Genomic DNA, 26,647 nt, shown 5'->3' with positions numbered 1-26,647 from the left:
CCCAAGACTCTTCCTGCTCAGGAGAAGGTGGGGTCGGGGAGGGAGGGCCACAGCCACAGCGGGCTTGCCTGGCGTGCCAGCCCACGGCCTCACACTCACCTGGCCATCAGCAGGGAGCGGCGTGGGCTCTGGCCGAGCACCTGCGGGCCCCTCCCTTCCTCCCCACTTAACGTTTGCGTGTTGACCCTGGGCATTTCCTGTTCTGTATCTGTTCTTCCTTCTTGGTTTTTCAAGGCGAAACCAGATCCAGGGCCTGCAGGAGAATGTGCGGAAGCCGCCCAAGCTGCCCAACCTGTCCCCGCTGGCCATCAAGCACCTGTGGATCCGCACCGCCTTGTTCGAGAAGGTCCTGGACAAAATTGTACATTACCTCGTGGAGAACAGCAGGTGAGAGAGAGGAGAACCCAGACACCGGTGTGCTCTGCCTCCGCCTGCTGGCCTTTCTCAGAACTGCACCGGCCTGTGCAAAGTGGCTCCCCCCACCCCACCCACCCCACCCCCCACTGCATTAGGTTTGACACAGCGATCTTTAAAACAGTGGCGCAGGCCTGTAAGCCCAGCTACCCGGGAAGCTGAGGCACGAGGATCGCAAGTTCAAGACCAGTTTGGGAAAGTTAGTGAGACTGTCTCAAAACAAAATAAAAAGTGGTGGGGCATATAGGTCCATGGTAGAACCGGGTTCAAGCCCCAGTACTGCGAAAGAAAGAAAGAAGAAAGAAAGAAAGAACGAACGAAAGAAAGAAAGAAAGAAAGAAAGAAAGAAAGAAAGAAAGAAAGAAAGAAAGAGAGAAAGAAAGAGAAAGAAAGAGAGAGAGAGAGAGAGGCCACCTGGATGTTTGGCCCTAAACAAGGCTAGCTTAGAGATGCAGGGAGATGGGAGGTTCCGGTGTCAGTTATCAGTGTAGGGGCTTTTGACTTGGGGCAGGTGTAGGGGTCCTGGGTTGCTTCCTTCTCCCGCGCATTACTCCTGTTTATAACTCTATGGCCCTGAAGGAATTAGGAATGTGTCTGAGCAGCAGTGCCCACCTGCGTTTTCTTCCCACTAAACTTTGAACCTTGAAGCTAAGGCTGGCTGCATAGAAGTTGCAGAGTCAGTCCGTGGTCTATTAGTCACCTGCCCCGAGATGACAGTGATCCTTAACAATAGTACATTTGTCAAAGCCGGGAAATCGACACGAACGCGGTACTAGTAACAGACTTTATTTGAATTTCATCACTTTGTACGTGTGCTTTTTTTTCTTCTTTTTGGTTTGGAATAAGGTTCTATTATTTTATTTATATATATATTATTCATTTCTGGTCCTGGGGCATTCTACCTCCGAGCTCCACCTCCAGCCCTTTTCATTTTTTACTTTGAAACACTTAACAGTCACAGAGGGCCTCACTAAGTAGCTGAGGCTGGCCTCGAACCTGCAATCCTCCTGTCTCAGCCTCCCTGTAATCCTGAGATTACAGGTATGCACCACCACACCCGGCTCCTGCCTGTTATTTTATTTTATTTTATTTTTGGTGGTACTGGGGTTCCTAGAAACCTTTCTACCTCCGGGCTACACTCCCAGACCTATTTTATATTTTTTATTTGGAAACAGGGTCTCCTAAGCCAGCGCGGCCGGCTTGGAACCTGCGTGATCCTCCTGTCTCCGCCTCCCAAGCGCGGGGATGACAAGCGTGCGCCACCACGCCCGGATCTGCCTGTTATTTGTTTTTAAGTCAATATTTCCAGGGCCGATTATCCCATATCTGTGCTGATTTTTTTAAAATGGAAATGAAATTACAGCAGAATAGGAACTGTCTGGAGATACTGTGTCCAGATTCAACCCCATGAGTGTAACCTTGATACTGAGCAGGTCGGGGGCACGCGGCTCGTCCAGCATCGCGGGTGACCCGAGGCTTCTTTGGGGTTAGGTTACAGCTCAGTTGATAGTGTCCAGCGAGGGTTTCCTGGTGCCAGGCTCCTGCTGCTGCCCTAAGGCCTGTGACTGCTGAATTCTGCGCTGACCTGTGCAGGTGGATTCCCTCAGGCTTCCTAGTTCCCAGCGGGGAGGACACCGGAGCTCAGGTGTCCACCTGCCACCCCGTGTCCTTCGTCCCCAATGGCATGAGAGCAAGAACCAAGCTGGCTGGAGGCAGCCCAAGCCCGCGTCGGCTGCAGATGCTGTAGCCCGACCTGCGTGACCTCCAGCGAGTCACTTGCCCTCTCTGGGCCCGAGGGCCGTGGGAGGTCAGAGCACAATCCTTTCCAGCCCGGGAATCCTGTTTGTTTATTTTGATTGCGTGAGTTTTCAAGGAATTAAGATCCATTGGACTGTAACTCACTCCCACAAATGAATCTAGAAACACCCAGAAGGAACAGCGTGTTGATGGAGCCCTGTAATGTTTTGCAGAGTCCGGTTTCAGGGGGCCTCTGTGAACCATCTCACGCCATGTTAATAAACATTAGAGCCGGGCGTGGTGGCGCAGGCTTGTAATCCCTGCGCTTGGGAGGCTGAGACAGGAGGATCGCACAGGTTTGAAGCCAGCCTCGGCTACTTAGTGAGACCCTGTTTCCAAATAAAATATAAAATAGGTCTGGGAGTATAGCCCAGAGGTAGAAAGCCTCTGGGTTCCACCCCTAGTACCACCAAAAATAAACAAATAAACAAACAAACAAACATTAGGTATCAGGGCAGGAAAGACTTCTATAGCACAGCCTTTGAGGACACAGCGCAGTTAACCAGCCATTTATTGCCTCGGCGGAGAAGGGCAGGCAGCATCCGGGCCTCTCGGTGGCTTCCTGTCTTCCAGGGCAGGCCCGGGGGATGCAGATCTCCCCTCCACACACACCCCCACACCCCCCGGCCTCCGCAGCCGTCTGGTCCCTAATCCTGACTCTCCCAGAGGTCCTGGCGTGCCTGCGTGTTGCGCAGGCGCACACTGCACTGAGCGCCGTTCTGCTGGTGTTTGGCCCAGCAGCCCCATAACACTGCCCCCGCATCACACGTGGGGCAGTGGAGGCTCTGAGTGGTGGGTGGGGCCACACCTGGTCTCCATCCCCACCTGCATGTCCTTCTTCTTGCCAGCAAGTACTACGAGAAGGAGGCTCTGCTGGTAGACCCGGTGGACGGCCCCATCCTTGCGTCCTTGCTGGGTAAGTGGTCCGATGCGCCGAGCCCCCTCTGGACAGCTGGTCTTGAGCCCGGGGCACTGTGTAAGGATTCCTCTCACTCCCAGTGAGCGTCGCCCATCGAAGCTGTGCACTGAGCCGGGTGTGGTGGTGCACGCCTGCAATCCTAGTACTTAGGAGGCTGGGACAGGAGGATCACAGGTTTGAGATTAGCCCCAGTAACGTAGTGAGACCCTGTTTCAAAAACAAAGACATAAGCCAGGCGTGGTGACACACGCTTGTACTTGGGAGGCTGAGACAGGAGGATCGCATGTTTATGGCCAGCCTCTGCTACTTAGTGAGGCCCTCTGCAACTTGGTAAGACCCTGTTTCAAAATAAAGAAGGAAAAATAAGCCAGGAGTGGTGACACACGCTTGTAATCCCAGCATTTGGGAGGCTGAGACAGGAGGATGGTGGTTGACGGATAGCCTCAGCTACTACTTAGGCCCTATGCCACTTAGTGAGACCCTGCTTCAAAATAAAAAATAATAAGTAGGGCTGGGGGTGTAGCTTGGAAGTAGAATGCCCCTGGGTTTCATCCCCAGTACTGCAATCAAGAAAGAAAGAAAGAAAGAAAGAAAGAAAGAAAGAAAGAAAGAAAGAAAGAAAGAAAGGAAGGAAGGAAGGAAGAAAGGAAGGAAGGAAGGGCTGGGCATGTAGCTTGGGTGTAGGATGCTTCTGGATTCAATCCCCAGTAAACACACACACACACACACACACACACACACACACACACACACACACACACACCTGTGTGCTGTCTCTAGCTCCCGGGGCCTGCTCTGGTCTCCTCTTCCCAGGGCTTTAGGGCATCCCACCAGCTGGAGGGAGGGCTAGTGAAACGGGGGCGCATCCCGGGAAGGGAGCTCCCGGGCCACAGATTCCAGCCCCATGTGCTCCGCAGTGGGGCCCTGTGCCCTGGAGTACACCAAGATGAAGACCGCGGACCACTTCTGGACCGACCCCTCGGCCGACGAGCTGGTCCAGAGGCACCGTATCCACAGCTCTCACCTGCGGCAGGACTCGCCCACCAAGCGCCCAGCCCTCTGTGTGAGCGGGGTGGGCAGGGATGGGCTTGGGGCCAGGGGCCAGGTGGGGGCCCTGGGTCACTCCAGGGCCATCCCCGACCCCTCATCCCACCACCAGATCCAGAAGAGGCACTCGAGCGGCAGCATGGATGACCGGCCATCGCTCTCCGCCCGCGACTACGTGGAGTCCCTGCACCAGAACTCCCGCGCCACTCTGCTGTACGGCAAGAACAACGTGCTGGTCCAGCCGGTGAGTGGTCACCCGGCCAGGCCCGGCTCTGCAGACCCGGCCCAGGTTATAGAAGAACAGTGCCCTCTGGCTCCAGGTTGCTCATCCGTCCACCCAGCCATCATCCATCCATCTATCCACCCATCCATCCATCTATCCATCCATACATCCATCCACCCATCCATCCATCTATCCATCCACCCATCCACCCATCCATCCATCTATCCATTTATTCATCCACCCATCCATCCACTCATCCATCCACCTATCCATCCATCTATCCATTTATTCATCCACCCATCCATCCACTCATCCATCCATCCATCCATCTACTCATCCATCCATTCATCTATATATCCATTTATCCACAGATCCAGCCAGTCATTCATCCATCCATCCATCCATCCACCCACCCACCCATCTATCCATCCACCCACCCACTCATCCATCCATCCATCCATTTATCCATCCACCCACTCATCCATCCACTCATCCATCCATCCATTCATTTATCCATCCATCCATTCATCTACCCACAGATTCATCCATCCATCCATCCATCTATATATCCATTTATCCACAGATCCAGCCAGTCATTCATCCATCCATCCATCCATCCACCCACCCACCCATCTATCCATCCACCCACCCACTCATCCATCCATCCATCCATTTATCCATCCATCCACTCATCCATCCATCCATCCACTCATCCATCCATCCATTCATTTATCTATCCATCCATTCATCTACCCACAGATTCATCCATCCATCCATCCATCTATATATCCATTTATCCACAGATCCAGCCAATCATTCATCCATCCATCCACCCACCCACCCATCTATCCATCCATCCACCCACCCACTCATCATCCATCCATCCACCCATCCATCCATCCATTCATCATCCACCCATCCATCCATCCATTCATCATCCATCCATCCATCCATCATCCATCCATCCACCCACCCACTCACCCACCCACCCACCCATCTATCCATCCACCCATCCATTCATCCATCTATCCATCCACCCACCCACTCACCCACCCACCCATCCATCTACTCCTCCCGTTGTTTGTTACTTTCCCTCTCTCCACTCACCCGCCCTCGCAGCCTCAGGTTCATTTATTCACTTTAGTTTTGGGCCTTGGGGCCGACATTGGCTCTCAGCCACTGTGTGCCAGATGCTGGACACCAGTCATCCGCGTGCCTGTGTCCACCGAGCGGTTCACGGTGTGCAGTGCCCGGGACTGTCTTAACTCATGTAGACCACCAACCCCTCGGAGGTGGGAGCAGGACAGTGTCACCCATCGGCCCGTGCAGGCGGGTTGAGGTGCAGGACTGTGACTTGAGCGCACCCGTTAGTGTCACCCACCTGTCACCTTCTGAGCTTCGGCACCTGGCTGGGCTCCGGGGACAGGCGGGCGCAAGGCACAGACTACCCTGTCCTTGGGCTGTCCCTCTCCAGGGCCACGGGAGGAAGCTTGGAGACCTCCGAGCGCGCACCCCCATATCTGTGGGCTCAGCGTTAACCCCTGGGTGACCCTGAGTGCCCCGCTTCTCCCGATCGGCCATGGTATCCTCGCCACCCTGGGCGCAGGCGAGCCGGGGCTTCCTCAAGTCTGAGAAGCCACAATTTTGAGAGGCGCCCTTCTCACATAACCAGCAAGAAATTTCACATGCTGTTAGATTCCATATCCTTTTTTTTTTTTTACTTGCAAAATTTTGCCTTATCCTTTTTGAGACTTGGACATAGAGATTTGGTTTCTCCTAATCATCCATCACTCTAACTACACACAGAAAAGAGCTTGGAGCACATCAGTTAAGATGTTGCTAAAACGTCCTCCCAGCCCGGAGGAGGTCAAGCCCCGGGTCACTTCTTGTCGGTCATGTCTCCATCTTTCCACCTCCTGATTGTTTCTTTTTCTCTATCAAGAGAAGGGATCAGCTGGGCGTGGAGGCACACACCTGTAATCCCAGTATTTGGAAGACTGAGACAAGAGGATCACAGGTTCAAAGACAGCTCAACAATTTAGTGAGGCCCTCAGCAACTTAGACCCTATTTCAAACTAAAAAAATAAAATAGGGCTAGGGTTAGGGTTCAGTAATAGAATGCCCCTGGGTTCAGTCCCCAGTACCACAAAGAGAAGGGGGACAGAGGGAGTGAGGGAGGGAGGGAGAGAGAGAGAGAATGTCAACAAACAATACTCTGTGGGTTGAATGTGGCCCTCCACCTATTTTTATAAATAAAGTTTTATTGAAATGTGGCCATGACCATTAGTTTATGTATTATCTACAAAGACTTTCAGGCTATAGAGACAGAATCAGTGGTTGCAGCCACCCCTGTATGGCTCACGAAGCCAAAAATGCTCCATGTGTCCATCATTCTGTCTCTCTGTCTGTCTCTCTCTTTCTTATTCTCTTTCTTTCTTCCTACTGTGTACTGGGGACAGAACTCAAGAGCATTCTACCCCTGAGCTACACCCCCACCCCTTTTATTTTTTTTAAAACAGGGTCTAAGTTGCAGAGGCTGGCCTCAAACCTGTGACCCTCCTATCTCAGCCTCCCATATACTGGGATTACAGGCATGTGCCACCATGCCCAGCTTACTCCCTGTCTCTTGACACAGAAAGTTGTGTGACCCCTTTCCCAGGAGCCCAGGAAGAGCTGCACGTTTTCTAAGCGCTCGGCTCTGGGATGGGTCCAACATCCCATAAACACACGAGGCTGCTGCTTTACAAGAAAAGCTGGGACTGTGGGCGTCCTCACGGGGTGAATAATGTGCCATCGTCACCCTCGGCACCCTTGCACCGTTCCCAGCCTGCCTCGCGGCAGCTTTTCAGTTTAAAGCTGAATCACAAGCTAATCTTCCTGAAGACACTTAAAATAGCACTTAGCCTCCGCATGAGAAATAACTGTGCCCAAACTCAGTCAAAATGACGCCAGCGCGTGCAGCTGGGCGCGCAGTCAGGGACGGCTGCGTCACAGCCGACGTGTCCCCGAGGGTGACCTCACGCTGAACGTGAAGGAGACGGAGTGTGCATCTTAAGACAGACGAAATAACAGCGGTGGTGCTCTCTCTTAGGGATACAAGCTGGTGTGTGGCACCGGGATGTGTGTTCAGTGATGGCTGAGCCGTGCTCAGTATACACTTGGTGCCCAATACATGCTGCTCATCCGTCTGGAGGAGGATTTGGTAGAGGGGCCGTGTCAGCTTTGTATATGAGGGTTGTTGACACTGCCTGGCTCAACACCCACTTGGGGTAAGAGAGAGCAGAAAAGAAGTCCTGTAGCTAGCCTCTGGGAAGGCAGAGGGCCCAGCTGTTGGGCAGGGCCCGGCCAGGGGTATTTGGGGCAGTTTCTGGGTAACGTCCATGGGACGGGCCATAGCACTCAGCAGCCATCTCTCTTTCCCTTAAGACTGACCCAAACAGGGCACGGTAGCAATCGCTTGTCATCCTGATGTTTGGGAGGCCGAGACAGGAGGATCACAGGCTCAAGGAACCTAGGAAGGCCTTCCACAACTTAGTGAGACCCTGTTTCAGAATTTAAAAAATAAAGTAAAATAGGGCTGGGAGTAGCTCGGAGATAGAATGCCCTGAGTTTGATCCCCAGTATGCAACACACACACACACACACACACACACACACACACACACACACTTTTTTTTTTTTTTTTTTTTTTGCAGTACTGGGGATGGAACCCAGGGGCATTCTACCTCTGAGCTACACCCCCAGCCCTATTTTTGATTCTTTATTTGGAAACAGGGTCTCACTGAGTTGCAGAGGGCCTCACTAAGTAGCTGGGGCTGCCCTCGAACCGCGATCCTCCTGTCTCAGCCTCCCGAATGCTGAGATTACAAGCGTGCGCCACCACGTCCAGCGAGGCTTTAACTTCTGACTCACTTCTAGATGTTTGACTTGAAGGGTCAGGGCCTGCGTCTGCTGAGACTCCGGCACTGTGGCCTGAATCTTCCTCTCTCTACAGAGGGACGACATGGAGGCCGTGCCCGGGTACCTGTCCCTGCATCAGACGGCTGATATTATGACCCTGAAGTGGACCCCCAACCAGCTGATGAACGGGTCCATGGGGGAGCTGGACTACGAGAAGAGGTAGGGTGCGGGGTCTCCCGTGCACCCCGAGAGCCTCCCGGGGAGGGAGGCTCATGCCCCTGCCCCCGCCTGCCACTCCACCTGGTTGTTATGGTTACCTGACCCAGCCACCCTGCAGCTGTGACCCCAGGGCAGGAGGAGGATTGCAAATTCGAGGCCAGCCTCAGCAATTTAGCAAGATTCTCAGCAACTCAGTGAGACCGTGTTTCAAAATGAAAAGGGAGCCAGGTATGCTGGCATGCTTCTGTAATCCCAGTACTTGGGAGGCTGAGACAGCAGGATTGCAGGTTCAAAGCCAGTCTCAGCAATTTAGTGAGACCCCGTTTCAAAATAAAAATAAATAACCGGGCATGGTGGCGCACGCTTATAATCCCAGCATTCGGGAGGCTGAGACAGGAGGATCGCGGTTGTGGACAGCCTCAGCTACTACTTGGTGAGACCCGTTGCAACTCAGTGAGACCCTGTTTTAAAATAAAGAATAAAAAATAGGGCTGGGGGTGTAACTCAGAGGTAGAACGCTCCTGGGTTTCATCCCCAGTACCGCAAAAAATAAAAATAAAAAAAGGAGAGGGAAGGTAATTACCTTGTCAGGACTCACGCTGTCCAGGGGATGACAGCGTATAATCAAGGAAATTCATAAATACGTTGCTGGGACCAGGTCCTGCACAGCCCTCACCTTGCAGGATATGTCGTTCTATCTCCTGGGCCTCAGTTTCCCCTTTCTATCCAACGAGGGAGCTGGGCAAGATGATCTTTCCAACCTGGGCATGGTGGTACATGCCTATAATCCCAGTGTTTGGGAGGTCGAGACAGGAGGGTTGCAAGTCTGAGGCTAACCTCAGGTACATAGCGAGGCCCTCTGCAACTTCTCCATAGGACGGACCGACCAGTGTCCCCGCCCCTCTGTCCTGACCGGAAGTGGCTTGGGAAGCCCAGCGGTGGCGAGGGGCGGCCTCTGTGGCCCTGGGCAGCTGTGCGCCCTGCTGCGAGGTCTCTGAGCAGCTCGTGTCCCGGGCTGCACCAGGCCCAGGTTCCGGGCCCCCCGCCCCAGGGCATGCTGGTAGAGCAGACATTTCTTTCAGTCTAGCAGTAGGTTTTGAGCTAAAAATGAAACACTTATTTTTTTCTCTTTTGTGACACTGGGGATTGAACCCAGAGACATTCTACCTCTGAGCTACACCCCCAGTCCTATTTTTTCTTTTTTAATTTTGAAACAGGGTTTCACTAAGTTGCTAAGGGCCTCACGATGTTGCTGAAACTGGCCTTGAACCTGTGATCCTCCTGTCTCAGCCTCCCAAGTACTGGGATGACAGGCACGTACCACTAAGCCCAGCTAGGAAACACTGACAAGTAATATTGGTTGTGGAGGGCCTCACTAAGTAGCAGAGGCTAACCTCAAACCTGCAATCCTCCTGTCTCACCCTCCCAAGTACTGGGATTACAAACATGTGCCACCACACCCAACTATCTATTCACATGTTTTTAAACTAAAGACAAAGATTTCCTTCCCAAGTTATACTCTTCCTAGGGGAGGCTGCCGGGAGCAAAAGAAGGGGAGAGGTTTGGGCGGGCTGGGACCAGATGGTTGGCCAGGCGGAGCCCGAGGAGAAGGTGGAGGACCCTGGGAACGGTCCTCGGCCTCCCGGTCCCCTCCACATGGTGAGGCTGCAAGCTTTGCACAAGCCAAGCTCTGCCTCTCTCCCAGCGTCTACTGGGACTACGCCATGACCATCCGCTTGGAGGAGATCGTGTACCTGCACTGCCACCAACAAGGTAGAACTGCGAAGGACGGGCCACGTGCTCCTCTCGGACCCCCTGCCCGCCCACCCTGTCTACTTGTCGCCATCCCGAAAGGACGTGGTGGGCAGCCCCCGGTGCCTCTGCAGCCTCAGGCCAGTGGCCGTGCCTCTCTGAGCTTGGAAACTGGAATTGCCTATAATTTAATGGTTATAGCGACCCGGGGATAGTAGGGGCGTCATCGGTCCCATTTTAGAAGCAAAGAAACAGCTTGATCCAAAAATCACACAGCCTGTGAGGTCCAGGGCCCCGACTCGAGACAGGTCTCTGTGAGTTCCAAGCCCGCACTAGCCGGTCAGGGATCTGCAATGGCGGCGGTCCTTTAATGCTAAGTGGGAGAGACAGTCCCGACAAGCAGACACTGCCCTGCTTTAAACAGGAAGGGGTAGCCTAGTCTAGCCGGGCATGGTGATGCACTCTTGTAATCCCAGCATTTGGGAGGCTGAGGCAGGAGGATCATGGTTCGAGGACAGCCTCAGTTACTACTTAGGCCCTTTGCAACTCAGTGAGACCCGGTTTCCAAATAAAGAATAAAAAATAGGGCTGGGGCTGTAGCTTGGAGGTAGAACGCCCCTGGGTTCCATCCCCAGTACTGAAAAAAATAAAATAAAAAAGAAAGGAAGCGGTCTGTGCCTCTCCAGGGCATGAAGCACGGAGTTAATTAAGCCTTTGTCATGAAACGGGCCCTGCCTCAGATCCAGGCTGTGTGACCTTGGGAGGTTACTCAACCTCAGAGCCCGGGTTTTGTTGGTAGGACAGACACTAGTAGATAGACTTCCTGGGGGCCTGGAGGGTGTGAGAGGAGACAGTAAGTGCGCACCATGTTAGCCAGATTCATTTCCTGTTGTGAGAAGAACACGTCTGAAAACCCTGCACCAAAAGAACCCAGGCAGGTGTGCAGAGGGTCTCGAGGAGTCCTGGGTGTTTGGGGACATCAGGAGGCCAACCACACCGCTCTGATCCATCCTACTGTCCCCAGTCAGCGGTGTGACAGGTGGGATGAGGGACCCCAGGGAGGTCCACCGCCCAGGCCTTACCCAGAGCCTCGGTGCAGCCTTGGGGCTGTGCCTGCATGGCGGGCGGGCGGGCGGGCAGACGGGGAGGCTGTGGCCAAGCCGCCTGGTGACGTCCTGCTGGGTCTTCTGTGGCCGGCAGTGGACAGCGGCGGGACGGTGGTGCTGGTCAGCCAGGACGGGATCCAGAGGCCGCCCTTCCGCTTCCCCAAGGGCGGGCACCTCCTGCAGTTCCTCTCGTGCCTGGAGAATGGGCTGCTCCCCCACGGGCAGCTGGACCCGCCGCTCTGGTCCCAGCGGGGGAAGGTGAGTGGGGCCGGCCAGCAGGGGCCACGTCTGCGCGCCCCGGGAGACAGGGGTTGGGCAGGTGGTGGGGACAGGCGCGCCCCAGGGACCTCACAGCGGCCGCCTTCTTACAGGGCAAGGTGTTTCCCAAACTGCGCAAGCGAAGCCCCCAGGGCTCCTCCGAGTCCACATCCTCAGACAAGGAGGAGGACGAGGCCACGGATTACGTGTTCCGGATCATCTACCCCGGCATGCAGTCGGAACTCGGTAAGCCGCCCTGGCCCTGGTCGGCCACCCGCTAGCCGGGCCTGCACACCGCCCAGGCGTCTGGAACCAGAAGACAAGAGGCTCCATTCTGGGCTGGCAGGGGGCGTGGAGTCAGGAAGTAAGTATCTTGGGGGCCTCCATGTTTCCCCAAATGAGAACAGGTAACCACTGTCTACTTGGCTAGCAAAGATGCCACCAGGCAGCACGGGGTAGGGACCATGGCGTGGGCTCTGGAATCCCAAAGGAACGGGGGTGAGTCGCATCACCCCCACCCCAACCTCGGTTCCCACATGCGTGAATCAGGAAAGTGTGTTACATTTGTTTTATGGGGTCTCTGGGGGGCTCAGCACAGTGATGCCTTGTGCTCTGCTTGCGAGTATTTTCCTTCAAGTAACCGTGAGACCCGGGCATGGTGGCGCAACCTTGTAATCCCAGTAGGCCGAGACAGGATGATCGGAGGTCCGAGGACAGCCTCGGCAAGTAGTGAGACTCTCATCAACCTACTGAGACCCTGTTCAAAATAAAAATAAAATAGGGATAGGGGTGTAGCTCAGAGGTAGAATGCCCGAGTTCAACCCCCAAGTACCTCACACACAAAAATAAATAAGTCGGGCATGGTTGTGCACACTTGTAATCCCAGGACTTGGGAGGCTGAGACGGGGGATCGCAGGTTTGAGGACAGTCTCAGCAAGTAGTGAGACTTGCATCAACCTAGCAAAACCCTCTTTTGGAATAAAAATTAAAAAATAGAAATGAGCCAGGCGTGGTGGCGCACGCCTGTAATCCCCGCGCTTGGGAGGCGGAGACAGGAGGAGCGCGCAGGTTCGAAGCCGGCCACACTGGCTTAAGAGACCCTGGTTTCCAAATAAAAAAATATAGGTCTGGGAGTGTAGCCCGGAGGTAGAAGGGCTTCCAGGAACCCCAGTACCACAAAAAATTAAAAAATAATAATAAAATAATAAAAAATAAAGAATTTTAAAAAAATACGGCTGGGATTGTTGCTCAGAGGTAGAATGCCCCTGGGTTCCATCTCTAGTTCCACAAAAAAAAAAAAGAAAAAAAAAAAAAAGGACCGGAGATAGCATACTTTTAGGTCCATCCTCAGTACTACACACACACACACACACACACACACGTACGCACACGCACGCACCACAAGGGTTCAATAGGACAGGTGAACCAAGTTCAGCACAGGGTGTAGGGGCTCCCCGTGGGAGGCCCCGCAGGCAGAGGCGGAGGGGCGGCAGGGACACCAGCCCAGGGGTGACCACAGAGGCCAGGAACTTGCACGGCGACCGCCATAAATAGGCGCTCGGCTAGTGGCAGCTGGCCAAGGTCATCGTGACCACAGGCGTGGGCTCAGAGGGGCCTGGCATTTACTTGGCACTGCGGGGGCAACTGTTAAGTCAGCCTTGAAGTACAGATTCTTCCCAATAGGCTCATGTATCACCCTTGGAGGCACGGGTGTCGCCTTCGACGGACAGCGGCCCCTCGCCTCCCTCTGCTCAAATGCCGCATGCCGGGCAGCGAGGGGCGCTTTGGGAAGCAGGCGTCTCCCTGCAAGGGCGGCTGGGGGATCCAGGCCCCTGAGTCCTGGCCCTCGTCCATGGTCAAGGCCGATACAGGGCTCTGGGCCAGGCGTGGCTGTCAGGCCTCTTGGTTAGCCTGTATTTTCACCCATGATGGGCCTTCATGGCCAGTTGGCAGCAACACCTCGTTTTCTTGAGTCACCCAAGAGTTTCAGAGTCGCAGTGGCGCACGCCTGTAATCCCAGGATTTAGAAGGCAGAGATAGGGGGGTCACGGGTTCGAGGCCAGCCTCAGCAAAATAGCAAGACTCTCAGTAACCTAGCCAAATCCTGTGTCAAAACAAAAAATAATAAAAAGGAGCTGGGCATGATGGTGCACACTTATCATCCTAGTACTTGGGAGGCTGAGACAAGAGGATCCGGGTTCAAGACCAGCCTCAGCTACTTAGTGAGGCCTTTGGGAACTTAGTGAGACCCTGTTTCAAAATGAAGAATAAGCTGGGTGTGTGGCACATGCTTGTGATCCCAGCATTCGGGAGGCTGAGAAAGGGGGATCGCGGTTCGCGGACAGCCTCAGCTTCTTAGTGAGGATCCCTGCAACTCAGTGAGACCCTGTTTCAAAATAAAGAATAAAAAATAGGGTTAGGGGTGTAGCTTGGAGATAGGATGCCTCTGGGTTCCATCCCCAGTACCACAAAATAAATAAATAAAAAGAATAAAAAATTGGACTGTGGGTGTAGCTCAGAGGTAGGCAGCCCCTGGGTTCCTAACACTGATTAATAATAATAATAATAATAATAATAACCACTAATAATAATAATAACAACAACAACAACAACAATAATAATGAAGAAGAAGAAGTAGGAGGAGGAAGAGGAGGAGGAGCAGCAGCAGCAGCGGCCAGGGGTGTAGCTCAGAGGTAGAATGCTCCTGGGTTCAATCCCCAGCACCACAAAAGAAAAATAGTAGTAGTAATAACAATAATAAAGGGCTGCGGGTATAGCTCAGAGGTAGAAGGCCCCTGGGTTCAGTCCCTAGCACCACAAAAATTATTAATTTTATTAATAATAATAATTATGATGATGAAGCCGGGCGTGGGGGTACACACTTGTCATCCCAGCATTCAGGAGACTGAGATGGGAGGATCCCGGTTCGCGGACAGCCTCAGCTACTTAGGCCCTCTGCAACTCAGTGAGACCCAGTTTCAAAATAAAGAATAAAAAATAGGGCAGAGGGTGTAGCTCGGAGGTTGAATGCCCCTGGGTTCCATCCCCAGACCCGAAAAAAAAAAATAATGATGATGATGATGATGGTGATGACGGCGGCAGCTGGGGGTACAGCTCAGAGGTAGAATGCTCCTGGGTTCAATCCCCAGTATCAGAAAAGAAGTTCTAGAAGCCGTCTGTCACAGCCCAGTGGCGGCCTCGCAGGGAGCCCTGGCCCCACCCCAAGGCCGCCCAGCCCCAGTGCTGAGGAGCCTCCCGTTGTGAGCGTGAGACCCTCCAGGATGCAGAGCTGGCATTCGGGCTGTTTCTCCAAACCTGGGCTCCCGCCCCAGGATGACCAGCCAGCCCCCCTCAGCTGCCTTCCCGGGAAAGGCGGTCTGCAGATTCCCAGCCGGCCAGCGTTTGCACGCTCCTGCGGGGCCAGGCCGGGCGCTGGGGACTTCCCCGATGGACCCAGTTCAGAGGCAGCCGCGCCTGCCCACGGTGCTCAGCGTTCCCCTCTCTGGGTCCATTTTCCACGCCAGCTTCCGGCCTTGGCATCTCTTTGCCTAAAAGCTCCCTTGGCCAACGCCCTCATGAGTGGGACATGTTGGAAGTGTCAGAAACCAGCGTCGCCCCCGGGGCGAGCAGTCCAGGACGTGAGTGTCCTGCACGGCCCCCAGACTTCCCAAGACATGATGCTGTTTCACTCAGCACAAAGCTACGTGGTAACCCACCCTTCGCTCCTGACCTGTCCAGCCCCCTGCTGCCCCCCTCGCCACCAGTGCCCTTAGTAACACCCCTAAGCCATCGGCTGCCTCTGCGTCCACGGCTGCCTGAGGAAACCCCAGCCGGGCGGTGTGTTAGCACTGTCGCTGCGACCCGGAGGTGTCCTAATGGCCTCAGTCCCGGGGGGCGATCTGTGCTGGACGGGAGAATGGAGAGCGAGGATCACCGCGGCCCCGGCCACGCTCCTAGTCTGAGGGTCAGAGCGATGGTTGGTGAGACACCCGGTCACCCTGCGTGGGCAGCGCTTGGCACACGCCCACTCGTGGGGATCCTGGATCCTGTGCCGCGTGCCAGACCCTCTCTGGGTCTTAATACATTTCCCTGGTGGCACAGAAAACGGAGAAAACGGGCACAGAAAGGTTAGGCAGCTGCCCCGAGGACACACAGCTGTGGACGTAGGCTGTCTGGTGCCAGAGCCGGCGCCCCCGACCACCACGCTCTGCCGCAGTCTCGGTGGCTGAGAGGGAGCTGTGTTCTTGACCCACTTCACCCTCAAGGTCAGAATCAGCCCCACCGTGGCGGCCCCGTCCTTGGGTGACGCTCCCGGCGGCCTGAGCCACACCGGCTTAACAAGACCGCCACGGGCCGTTCATTCTGTGACAGGTGTGAAGTCTTTCTGGAGAAGCGCCCAAATCAGAAGTCAGCCCTCCCCTTCCCGTGGGCTAGATTTGGCAAATGAAGTTTTTATTGGCGCACGACCACCTCCGTTCGCTTCCGTGTTCCAGGCCACAGAGGCAAAGCTCGGAAATCGTGACCGCCGTCCGTCCTGTAGCCCAGCCCACGAGGCCGAAAATACCTGGTGTCTCTCTCTTTATAGAAAACATTGCGGATACATGTTTTACATCATGAACACATGTTACCATGTAGGAGGGATGACGTGTCCTCTGTAGAGGATTCTGAGCCGCCTCTGGTGTCCTGTCTCCCCGTCTACACTGCCTGGGTCTCCGCCTGTCCCTTGCTCATGGAGGAGACCAAGACAGGTTCTCCAGCCTGCAGGTGGGGTCGCGGTCAGACATGGGCATCTCCGCCTCCGGGGCTGGGACTGTAAAAACTAGAATATATGGAAAAAAAGAGACCCATTATAGCATTCATAATTTTATATTGATCATATGTTAAAATGATAACATTTGGATGTATTGGGTTAAACAAAGTGTGTTTTTTGGAACTGATTTCCCCCCTTTTTTCTTTTTCTCCCCCCCGCTTTGGTATTGGAAGTTGAACCCAAAGGCTGACCCCTGACCTATATCCCTAGCCCTTTTCTTTAATTTTTAAATAAGGTCTCACTAAGTTGCTGAGGGTCTCAGTACGTTGCTAAGGCTGGCCTGGAACCTGTGGTCTTCCTGTCTCACCTTCCCAACTACTGGGATTATACTACCATACCTAGCTCACCTGTTTTGTTTTGTTTACCTTTTTTGTATGTTTTTGTGTGTGTATATATATATATATATATATATATATTATTTTTGGCAACACTGAGATGGAACCTAGGGCCTCACACATACTAGGCAAGCATTCTCTAAGCTACATCCCCCCATTTTTTTGGGGGTGGTACTGGGGTTCCTGGAAGCCCTTCTACCTCCGGGCTACACTCCCAGACCTATTTTTACATTTTTATTTAGAAACAGGGTCTCCTAAGCCAGCACACGCAGCTGGCTTCGAACCTGCACGATCCTCCTGTCTCCACCTCCCAAGCATGGGGATTATAAGCGTGCGCCACCACATCCCCCAATTTTAAGATGTTTTTAAAATGTATTTTGAGACAGGGTCTAAGTTGCCCAGGCTAGCCTTAAACTTGCAATCCTCCTGCCTCAGCCCTCAAAGTAGCTGGAGTTTCAGGCATGAACCACTGTACTGGGCTCTTTTTACTGTGTCTACTAGACAATTCTCTTCTCTCTTCTCTCTCTCTCTCTCTCTCTCTCTCTCTCTCTCTCTCTCTCTCTCTCTCCCTCCCTCCCTCCCTCCCTCCCTCCCTCTCTCTCTCTCTCCCTCTCTCTCTCTCCCTCCCCCCCTCCCCTCCCCTCCCCTCCTCTCTTTCTCTCTCTCTCTCTCTCTCTCTCTCTCTCTCTCTCTCTCTCTCTCTCGTACTGGGGATTGAACCCAAGGACATTCCACCTTCGAGCTACACCCCCAGCCCTATTTTTATTCTTTATTTTGAAACAGAGTCTGACCAAGATGTGGAGGGCCTCACTAAGTGTGCTGAGGCTGTCCCAGAACCACAATCCTCCTGTCTCGGCCTCCCAAGAACTGGGATGTCAAGCATGCACCACCATGTTCGGCGCTAGACGATTTCAGTTATGCCGGTGGCTCCATCCCATCCCTCTTGGACAGGGCTGGCCTAGAGCGGGACTCCTCAGCCTCGGCGCTTCTGACATGCTGGGCTGAGTCATTGTTTTTACATGAGGCTGTCTTGCATGTAGCGGGATATTCTGCAGGGTTCCTGGCCTCCAACTCTGGGCTGCCAGCACCATCAAGCTAATTCCAAGTGTGACAATCAAAAAGTGTCTCCAAACATCTCCAAAATCGCCCCAGTCGAGAGCCAGTGGTCTGGGAGAGGAGCCCCGGGAAGACATCAGGGAGTCTGAGGATGAGCTCAGAGTCAAGACGCCTGGATTGGAATTTCAGCCCCACTGCTTAATGTCTGGTTGGTGTTCACAGTCTGGAAGGGGGTAACGATCGAACGCACTCAGTGGGTGATGGCTCTCCGTGGAGGAAAGAGGTTTGGTAAATCATTATGAACCTCGGTTTCTTCTGAAAAATACACAAATATATGCACCCTAGCCGGGTGCGATGGCGCACACCTATCATCCCAGCACTTGGGAGGCTGAGACGGGAGGATTGCAGCTTCAAGACCAGCCTCAGCAACTTAGCGAGGCCCTCAGCAACTTAGTAAGACCCTGCTTCGAAATAAAAATAAATAAATAAAAAGGGCTGGGGGTTGTCACTCAGAATGCTCCTGGGTTCAACCCCTGGTACCAAAAAAAGAAAGAAAAGTATCTCTTAGAGCAGTGCTGAGAATATGACCAACCCTGACCCTAAGTCCAGCACCTGCGCGCTTTATAAATGACCACGTTCTGTCTTCCTTTTTGAACCCTACTGTGCGGGCCGTGTGGACAGGCAGCGGAGGAGTTGGGCCGCCGGGGCCTGGTCCTTCCAGCCATCTCTGGGTCTCCCTGTCTTACCAGTTCTTTGTTTTCTGTGTCTCAAGTTTCCCCCGACCTGGGCAGCACCTGCGCCATCCCTGTGGGCCCGGCCTGGATGATGCTTCCTGCTGGCCGGTCCATGCTGGTGGTGGCCAGGGGGAGTCGGTGGGCACGCGCCAGAGGGGCTCCCGCCCTCCCCGCACCCGGCCTGGCAGAGCAGCCCCCCCGTAATGTCTGGGTCCCCCTGCCCCAGGGGCTGGGTGCCAGCCAACCCTGCCATGTTGTCATGGGAGTCTTGGTCTCAGGAGAGATGGGAGGAGGAGACAGACGGATGTCCTTGTGCCGTCCTGACCCTGCAGGGGACCGTGAGGAGAGCCGAGGGGACCCACTGGTGATGTCTCCAGAGGGACGAGAGACTGAGGTGGAGGCGTGTAGGTACCTCACCGGGTCTAGGTGGGTCAGTGCTTCCTGGCTGGCCAAGAACAGGGCGGGGGTGTCCTTCTAGAATATTTTCTAGGGGCTCCCAGGTCTTTCCTGACTGGCTTTTGGCAAGTCTACATGGGGAGGGAGAGTGTAACAAGCTACTTTCAGTGGCCACAAGAACCACATCCCATGGGCGGCCTCCTCTCAAATTCCGAGCTCCAGTGGCCAGTGGGGCCAGGTCCACAACTCCCCGTCCCCTCGAAGCTCAAGGGGGTGTTGGGGTGCCAGCCACCCTTGAGGGGCCGTGGCACTGGGGAACAAGTCCACCTGTCAGGCTTCCTGGAGCAAAGATCAGAAAACTGTAGCCGGGCGTGGTGGCGCACGCTTGTCATTCCCGCGCTCGGGAGGCGGAGACAGGAGGATCGCACAGGTTCAGAGCCAGCCGCGCTGGCTTGAGAGACCCTGTTTCCAAACAAAAAAATATAAAATAGGTCTGGGAGCGTAGCCCGGAGGTATAAGTACCACCAAAAAAAAAAAAAAAAGAAAGAAAGAAAAGAAAAGAAAAGAAAAAGAAAACTGTGGCCCGTCTGCCAGGCCTAGAATCCTTCCCTACAACCAGGAGCTGAGAATGGCTTTTATGTTCTTAAGTGATTGAAAAAAAATCCAAAGAATAACATTTAGAAACGTGTGAAAAGAGGGAGTCCGCACGCCGCTGTCCCTCGGTGCCACATTGGGACGCACTCTTGGTCCTTGATGTATTTACTTATTTATGTATTTATGTATTTATGTATTTATTTATCTATTTATGTATTTATCTATTTTTGTGGTACTGGGGATGGAACCACCCAGGGGCATACCCCCAGCCCTTTTTTTAAAAAAACTTATTCTTTATTTTTAAACAGGGTCTCACCAAGTTACAGAGGGCCTCAGTAAGTATCTGAGGCTGGCCACGAACCCAGAACCTCCTGTCACAGCCTCCCAAGTACCAGGGTTCCAAGCGTGCGCCGCCACACCCAGCGTCCTTTATGTTTTACGTATGGCTACTTTTACGCCACGGCAACAGAGTCGAGTGTTGTTGAGGAGCCCTGATGGCCTACAAACCTGAAATAGTTACTGCCTGGCCTTTCAAAGAAAAAGTTTACCAACCCTTATTATAGAGGAAATAAAACTTTTGCCCCATCTGGAGCTGCCAATGGACCCGCATATGGACCAGCGTTCACAGCGCATAAGCGGCCATTGTGTCCCCTTTGCAGCTTTGCAGATACTAAGGTTTGTTTGTTTGTTTGTTTGTTTTTCCTGAAGCTAGAAAATAAAAGTAAAAAACCAGGGAAACTGAGAGTTGCATCCTGGTAGCATCTGACCAACAATCACCAGGATCTAAGGGTTAGGAGACCAGAATCTCTCGAATGTTGCTGCTGTATCAAAACTATTTTAAAAAACTACAGATTTGAACCAGGCGTGATGGTGCCTGCCTGTACTTAGGGGACTGAGACGGGAAGATTTCAGGTTCATGACCAGTTTCAGTAACTTAGCGAGAACCTATTTCAAAAATAAAAAATAAAATAGGGTCAGGCGTGGTGGCGTACACTTGTAATCCCCGCACTTGGGAGGCGGAGACAGGAGGATCACGCAGGTTCGTAGCCAGCAGCGCTGGCTTAAGAGACCCTGTTTCAAAAATATAAAATATGTCTGGGAGTGTAGCCCGGAGGTAGAAGGGCTTCCAGGAACCCCAGTACCACCAAAAATAAATAAATAAATTAATTAATTAATTAAAATAAAATAGGGCTGAGATGTAGCTCAGAGGTAGACTGTCCCCGGGGTTCAATTCCTAGAAACACCCCCCCCAAAAAAAATACAACCCACAGATTTTAGGCCCTTGTCACCAGGAGGTTTGAATTCAGTAGTCGAGGAACACAGGGCAGACATACGGCTTTTTCATGAGCCCCATACATGATTCTGAGGCTCACCAATCTTTGGTGGAATAGCCTTGTGGTTCAGGACCATGGACAGCACCCCACCTCCTCCCTCATTGTCTCCCCCCTGGAGGCGCTTTGTGTAGTCTGTAGAGACCAGCTTCCCCCATCTCAGCACCAGGAGCTCCATCCCTGGGCACTAAGGCCCTCAGCTCCCCTCCTCCCTGCCATGACCCTGTGAACAAACTCAGTGACAACATGGCTTACCGCCTGCTCTGGGGCTGGGCCTGTTTCCTTGGCTCTGGTCTTGGTCTCGGTCTCAGTCTCTGTTTCTCCCTCTCTTCCCCTCTTGCCCTCTCCTCTTCCTCTCCTTTTGGTCACCTTCACATCTGCCCATCTGCTGGAGCCTCCAGATCTCGGTGTCGGCCCTCGTTGGATCAGCTGGGCTCAAGGACCGCAGTCAGTCCATAATCGGGGTCGCTGTGGTCAAATCAGGGTCTTTTCCTGTCCCTGCACCAGCCTGGGCTGGGAGCTGCTTGCTTTCGGGTGAGGTCTCTGTGACCCACGTAGATGTAATCAGCCCTCTCCTTCTGTCCCTTCTTCCACACACCACAGTCCCCCAGGATCTGATGGATGTCTCCGTGAACAACCTCCCATCTCTATGGCAACCCAGCCCCCGGAAGTCCTCCTGCTCATCCTGTTCGCAGAGTGGCTCAGCCAGCGGCAGCTCGACCAATGGCTGCAACCACGAGAGGTAGGAGGGGCTTGTGGCTTCAGATGAAAGGGGCTGAAGGTACTGGCCGGAGCTTTGTGGATGCCCCTTCTTTGCCCTGCACTGAATTTGGCAGAGTGAACATGGGCTCTGGAATTAACCAGAGCTAGATTAAATCTCATGCAGTCCTGGATGTTGGAGCTTACATACATGTATCAGTCAGGATAACAGGGTTATGCCGCAGTAACAAAGAGTCCCGAAATCTCAGTGGCTTTTTACAGAGCCTCGCTAAGTTGCTGAGGCTGGCCTCCAACCTGTGATGCCCCTGTCTCAGTCTCCCAAGTACTAGGATTCCAGGCACATGCCACCGTTCCTGGCTCTGGCATCAGATATTTAGTCACCTAACCTCTGGCTTTTCAGTGTGTGGCCCCGAAGCATCACCTGGGCAGGTTCTCCATCTTTTGTCCCAAGTTTCCTGAATCAGAATCTGTGTTTAAAGTCACCTGACGGCCACGTTCATACTTTTAAGTGTGAGAAGCACTGAATCAAGTGGAGATTCTCAAGCTTTAATCAGCAATACGGTCACTCAGGGGAGGCAGCGGAGCGTCCCAGCTCCAGGTCCGCCTCCTAGAGGTCCTGATTGGAAGCACAGCAGGGCCCATGCTAGAGAAGACCCAGGCGACCCGGGCTGGACCAGCGTCCCCCGGGGTCATTGAGCAATGCTGCCCCTACTAGTGCCCACTCTCACGGTCTCTCCTTACATACCTGTACTGGCGGGGACCTCACCACCTCACAGAGCACCAGGACTATGTGGGGTGGTTTTCACTGTGATGCCGGGCGAGTCTGGACCTTACCAACAGTGCTCCCTTGGCAGTCCTTGCTTTTTCCAGCGGTATGAGGGCCTTACTCCATTCTCTTTCAGCCAAAACAGTGCCCAGAAGTTTCCCTGCAAAGAGGAGCTCTGAGCCTCACCTGCTTGGCAGTCAGCCAGACTCCGGCCCCAAGGGTGGCTTACTCTGGTTCCACTGGGTCATTTTAAGAACAATTTCTACAAGTGTCACATGCCCACTTCAAACTGACTCAAGAAGAGAAAATGTGTTGGAGTAACTGAGAAGTTCGGAGGCATGGTGGCTTCAGGCCTGGCCGGATCCAGATGCTCAAAATAGGACTCCCCATCCGCTTCTTGAAAATTGATTCTGTTTGCCTCTATGATGCTATCTCTGTTCTTAGGCAGTCCTTCCCTCTATGACAAGACGGATCTTACAGGCCGCAGCCATATAGAAATTCAGGCGGGGGCGGGGGGAGTGTTTATTTCCTGGTAGCTGCAACAAAAATTCCAGGGCAGATTCTCATTGGCCCGGGGTAGATCACATGACCATCTCTGAGCCAATCACTCTGACTCCAGAGAGGATTTAGAGAAGGGGTGATTTCTCAAAAGAAAATGGTGGGGGTATGCTAGCAGAGGAGGGGCGATGATTCTGCATTCATAGCAGCCCTCCCTGCAGCTTTCATGATTGGCTGACTTAAATCTGCCCTCCAGAGAGAAGGAGTTGTGATTCTCCTCAGAAAACCACGGCTAGAGCTTGCTGTGGTGGAACACGTCTACAATCCAAGTTCTTGGGAGGCTGAAACAGGAGGATCACGGGTTCAAGTCCAGCCTCAGCAACTTAGTGAGATCTTGTTTCAAAATAAAACATCAAAAGGCGGGCATGGTGGCGCACGCTTGTAATCCCAGCATTCGGGAGGCTGAGACCAGAGGATCGCGGTTCACGGACTGCCTCAGCTACTTAGTGAGGCCCCCTGTAACTCCGTGAGGCCCTGTTTCAAAATAAAGAATAAAAAAAAAAATAGGGCAGGGGGTGTAGCTCAGAGGTTGAATGCCCCTGGGCTCCATCCCCAGACCCACACACAAAAAAATTAAAAATTAAACATAAAAAAGGGCTGGGGTGTAGCTCAGAGGTAGAACTCCCCTGGGTTCAACCCTGAGAAATTTCCTCCCCCCCAAAAAAATATAGGAAAAGAGAACTTGGGCTTTGTGCATCTTTTTCCTTTAGAGGTTTTTGGTTTTTGTCTCTGATTAATTCTGCTTACACAAATCATTGGGATTCCTAAGAGTCACGGTTCGTGTCTGCGCATAAGATCGCCCTTGTGGATGCCCCCCCACGCAGCCTCCTCTCTCCCCCTGCAGGGCTCCTCTGAAGCTGCTCTGTGACAATATGAAGTACCAGATCCTCTCCAGAGCCTTCTATGGGTGTACGTACAGCTCTTCCTTGCCGGCGTGACCTCTGGGGAGCACTTATTAAGCGCCTGCTGTTTGTCCGCAGTCTCAGGGGATGAAGCCTGGCTCTGGAATGGAAACTGTCTCCTAGATATCTGGCTTCGGAGACGTGGCATTAACCTTTGTACACCTCCGTTTCCTACCCCTGGGGCCTTGGGCCTGGGAGTTTGGTAGGATCACAACAGCTTCCCCGGGCCCCGCCACGGAGGGTGCTTAAGGGCTGAAGGAGAGCCGTGGTCAGTCGCTGGCCCCCAGCATGGTGTGCTAAAGGTCAGCTGCCTGCCCCAGACCTCAGCGTGAAATTCCTAAGACAGGTCTTCTGAGAGTTGCCACGTACCCGCCTGGGAGGCCGAGCCACAGAGAAGCTAAGTGATTTCCAGGGTCGCACAGGGGACGGGCCCCAGAGCTGGGGCGTGGATCCTGGCCGGCCTGGCTCCAAAGGCTGTCTTTTTGTTGTGTTTGTTTTCCTTTGCTTATATCAGGAGATTTTATTTCCACAGCCTCATAGGCTAGGTCAGAGAGACAAAGCACACCTTTTCGGGGATTCTAGAGAATTCTTACTCTGCCCTGCACGGGACGGGGCTGTAGCAGTTCCGGCCGTCTCCCCCGAGCCTGGAGGGGCAGGTGGACGCGGCTCTTGTCTCTTCTGTCCCTGTCCTTCCCGAGCCTCACGCAGCCCTGGGCAGGTACTGATCAGACCCGAGTGGAAGGCCTTCCTGGGGGCAGGAGTGGGGCGGGGATGGGTCTGGACCGATCCCTTCAGGTGATAACGTGTCACATCCTCGGTGGTGGGTGATCCCAGATCCCCGGAGCCAGGAGACCTGGGTCCAAATCCTGACCCCACCCTTCCTAGCAATGTGGCAGGGGCGAAGGATGCCCGAGCCTCAGTTTCCCCATCTGTAGAATGAAGGTAATAATAGTACCTGCTTTGTAGGGCCGGGCTGAGATATGATTGCACAAGCAAGGAGCGTGTCTGATGGAAGTGTTACTTCTTTGGCTGCTGCCAGCTTCCTTATGCTTCTCCCCTCGCAGGGACCAGCCTTCAGGTTCTGGGAGGTGCCACGTTCTCTCAGAATCAGGCATGCGATGGCTGGAGCCGGGAGGACGGGGCACCATGGCTCAGGCTGGCACTTTCCAAACATCTCCTGTGCACCAGGCTCGGTGCCAATCTATACCAGGTGCCCGGGGTGCAGTGGCACACGGAGCCCAGAGTCCCTGTCGTTAACTGCACGGGGTCCCAGCATGGCGGCCCTAAGGCTGAGAAAGACGTCAGGACCTCCCTAGGGTTACGTACTCAGGCCAGCAAGTGGCCTCACTCTTCCATCTGGTAAAGGGGGTGATGAGGATTTGAGGCCCTGTCAGCTGGGGAGCATTGATGGCAGACGGTGAGCCTTCCCCTCCCTCCCCGACAGGGCTTGCCTACTGCAGACACCTGTCCACCGTGAGGACGCACCTGTCAGCCTTGGTCAATCACATGATCGTGTCTCCGGACTCGCCCTGTGATGCCGGGCAGGGGCTGACGGCCAGGATCTGGGAGCAGTACCTTCAGGACAGCACGGTAAGCACTGGCGGGGCTCGGGCTGGGTGGGAAGACCGTAGCAGAACCTCTCATGTCCCCTGAGAAGTAGCCACACCTGCTTGTGGGACCTCGGGTTGCCACATGTGGGTTCTGTGCAGACACACGGAAGGTCCCGGCTTCTTGAGAAGCCTGAGACCCCCACAGCTCCCTTGTGGCCTTTAGGGTGGAGATTGAGGGGTGTTGTGTGAGTGAGTGTGCGTGGTACTGGGGATGGAACCCAGGGTCATACTAATTCCGAGCTATACCGCCAAACGAGTTTTTTTTTTTTTTTTTTTTTTTTTTTTGGAAACAGGCTCTCACTAAGTTGCAGAGGGCCCCACTAAGTTGCTGAGGCTGGTCACGAACCTACAATCCTGCCTCAGCCTCCCAAGCACTTGGGATTGCAGGCATGCGCCACCACACCCAGCTTGCACTCCTGCTTTCAACTCAAGAGATTCCTAGAAGTAAAACGGATTGATGGATGTTTAAAATTTAAAAGGACGAGCCGGCTCGCTTCCTCGAGAGGCCGTAGTGGTCATGGTCCCAGGCGTCTCTGAGTGTTTATACTTCCAGAGGAATTTAAAAGATTTATGGCCTTCTGGGCTGGACGCCAGCCGTGCTGATTTAGCATCTCCGGGACTTGGAGCCCACGTGTCTGTCTGTTGAAAGGCTGCCCGTGCGCTCCGGGGATCCTCCCAGTTTGGGAGGCACCAATCTGGAGACACAGTGGTTGAAACACGAAATGGGGCAACACTGCACCTTTGCCCTCCTACGCCTTCCCATCCCTGCGGCCACGTTTTCACCCTCGGGTTGCACCACCGTATCAGGGTAGATTGAGCGCCAGTGACAACTAGCCCCGCGAATGGCGCTGCCTGACAGCACGGGGTTTTACTGCTCGCCCACCTGGCCGTCCTGGATGGCCAGTGCGGGCGAGAGGGTATCTCCAACCCACCGGGGTTCAGGCTCCTCCAGCCAGCAGAAGGGGAAGCAGTCGAGGGGCCCACCTGCTGCTTTCAGACCTTGCCCTGAGAATGGCTTGCGTCACTTCCTCTGGCATCCCATTGGCCAGAATCTGGTCAGGTGGCCGCACCTTACTGCAAAGGAGGCTAGGAAATGAAATCTGGCGATAGCCCTAAAAGAGAAAGTGCGTCCTTTGTTTGACTAGCTGGTTGAGGCTTCTTTTAGGGGGGAAGGGATACTAGGGATGGAACCCAGGGGTA

General features: G+C 53.7%; 1 protein-coding gene across 1 annotated transcript in view; it reads left to right on the top strand.

The window, feature by feature from the left end:
- SGSM1 (small G protein signaling modulator 1) overlaps positions 1-26,647 on the top strand; it is a gene marked incomplete at both ends in the record, with an annotated part of 80,105 nt that overhangs the window by 28,222 nt on the left and 25,236 nt on the right. The window contains 12 exons of the mRNA XM_080717806.1: positions 235-387; positions 3,060-3,127; positions 4,048-4,193; positions 4,290-4,421; positions 8,395-8,519; positions 10,225-10,292; positions 11,472-11,635; positions 11,749-11,881; positions 18,609-18,770; positions 21,495-21,633; positions 23,780-23,844; positions 25,282-25,427. Coding sequence (XP_080573932.1) covers positions 235-387; positions 3,060-3,127; positions 4,048-4,193; positions 4,290-4,421; positions 8,395-8,519; positions 10,225-10,292; positions 11,472-11,635; positions 11,749-11,881; positions 18,609-18,770; positions 21,495-21,633; positions 23,780-23,844; positions 25,282-25,427 — 1,501 coding nt within the window. The remainder of the gene's footprint in view (positions 1-234; positions 388-3,059; positions 3,128-4,047; positions 4,194-4,289; positions 4,422-8,394; positions 8,520-10,224; positions 10,293-11,471; positions 11,636-11,748; positions 11,882-18,608; positions 18,771-21,494; positions 21,634-23,779; positions 23,845-25,281; positions 25,428-26,647) is intronic.

Source organism: Muscardinus avellanarius, assembly GCF_963383645.1.
Source record: "Muscardinus avellanarius genome assembly, chromosome: 21".
NCBI classification, from domain to species: domain Eukaryota; kingdom Metazoa; phylum Chordata; class Mammalia; order Rodentia; family Gliridae; genus Muscardinus; species Muscardinus avellanarius.
Note: the sequence above shows the minus strand (reverse complement) of the source record. Positions and strands in the feature narration are given on the sequence as shown.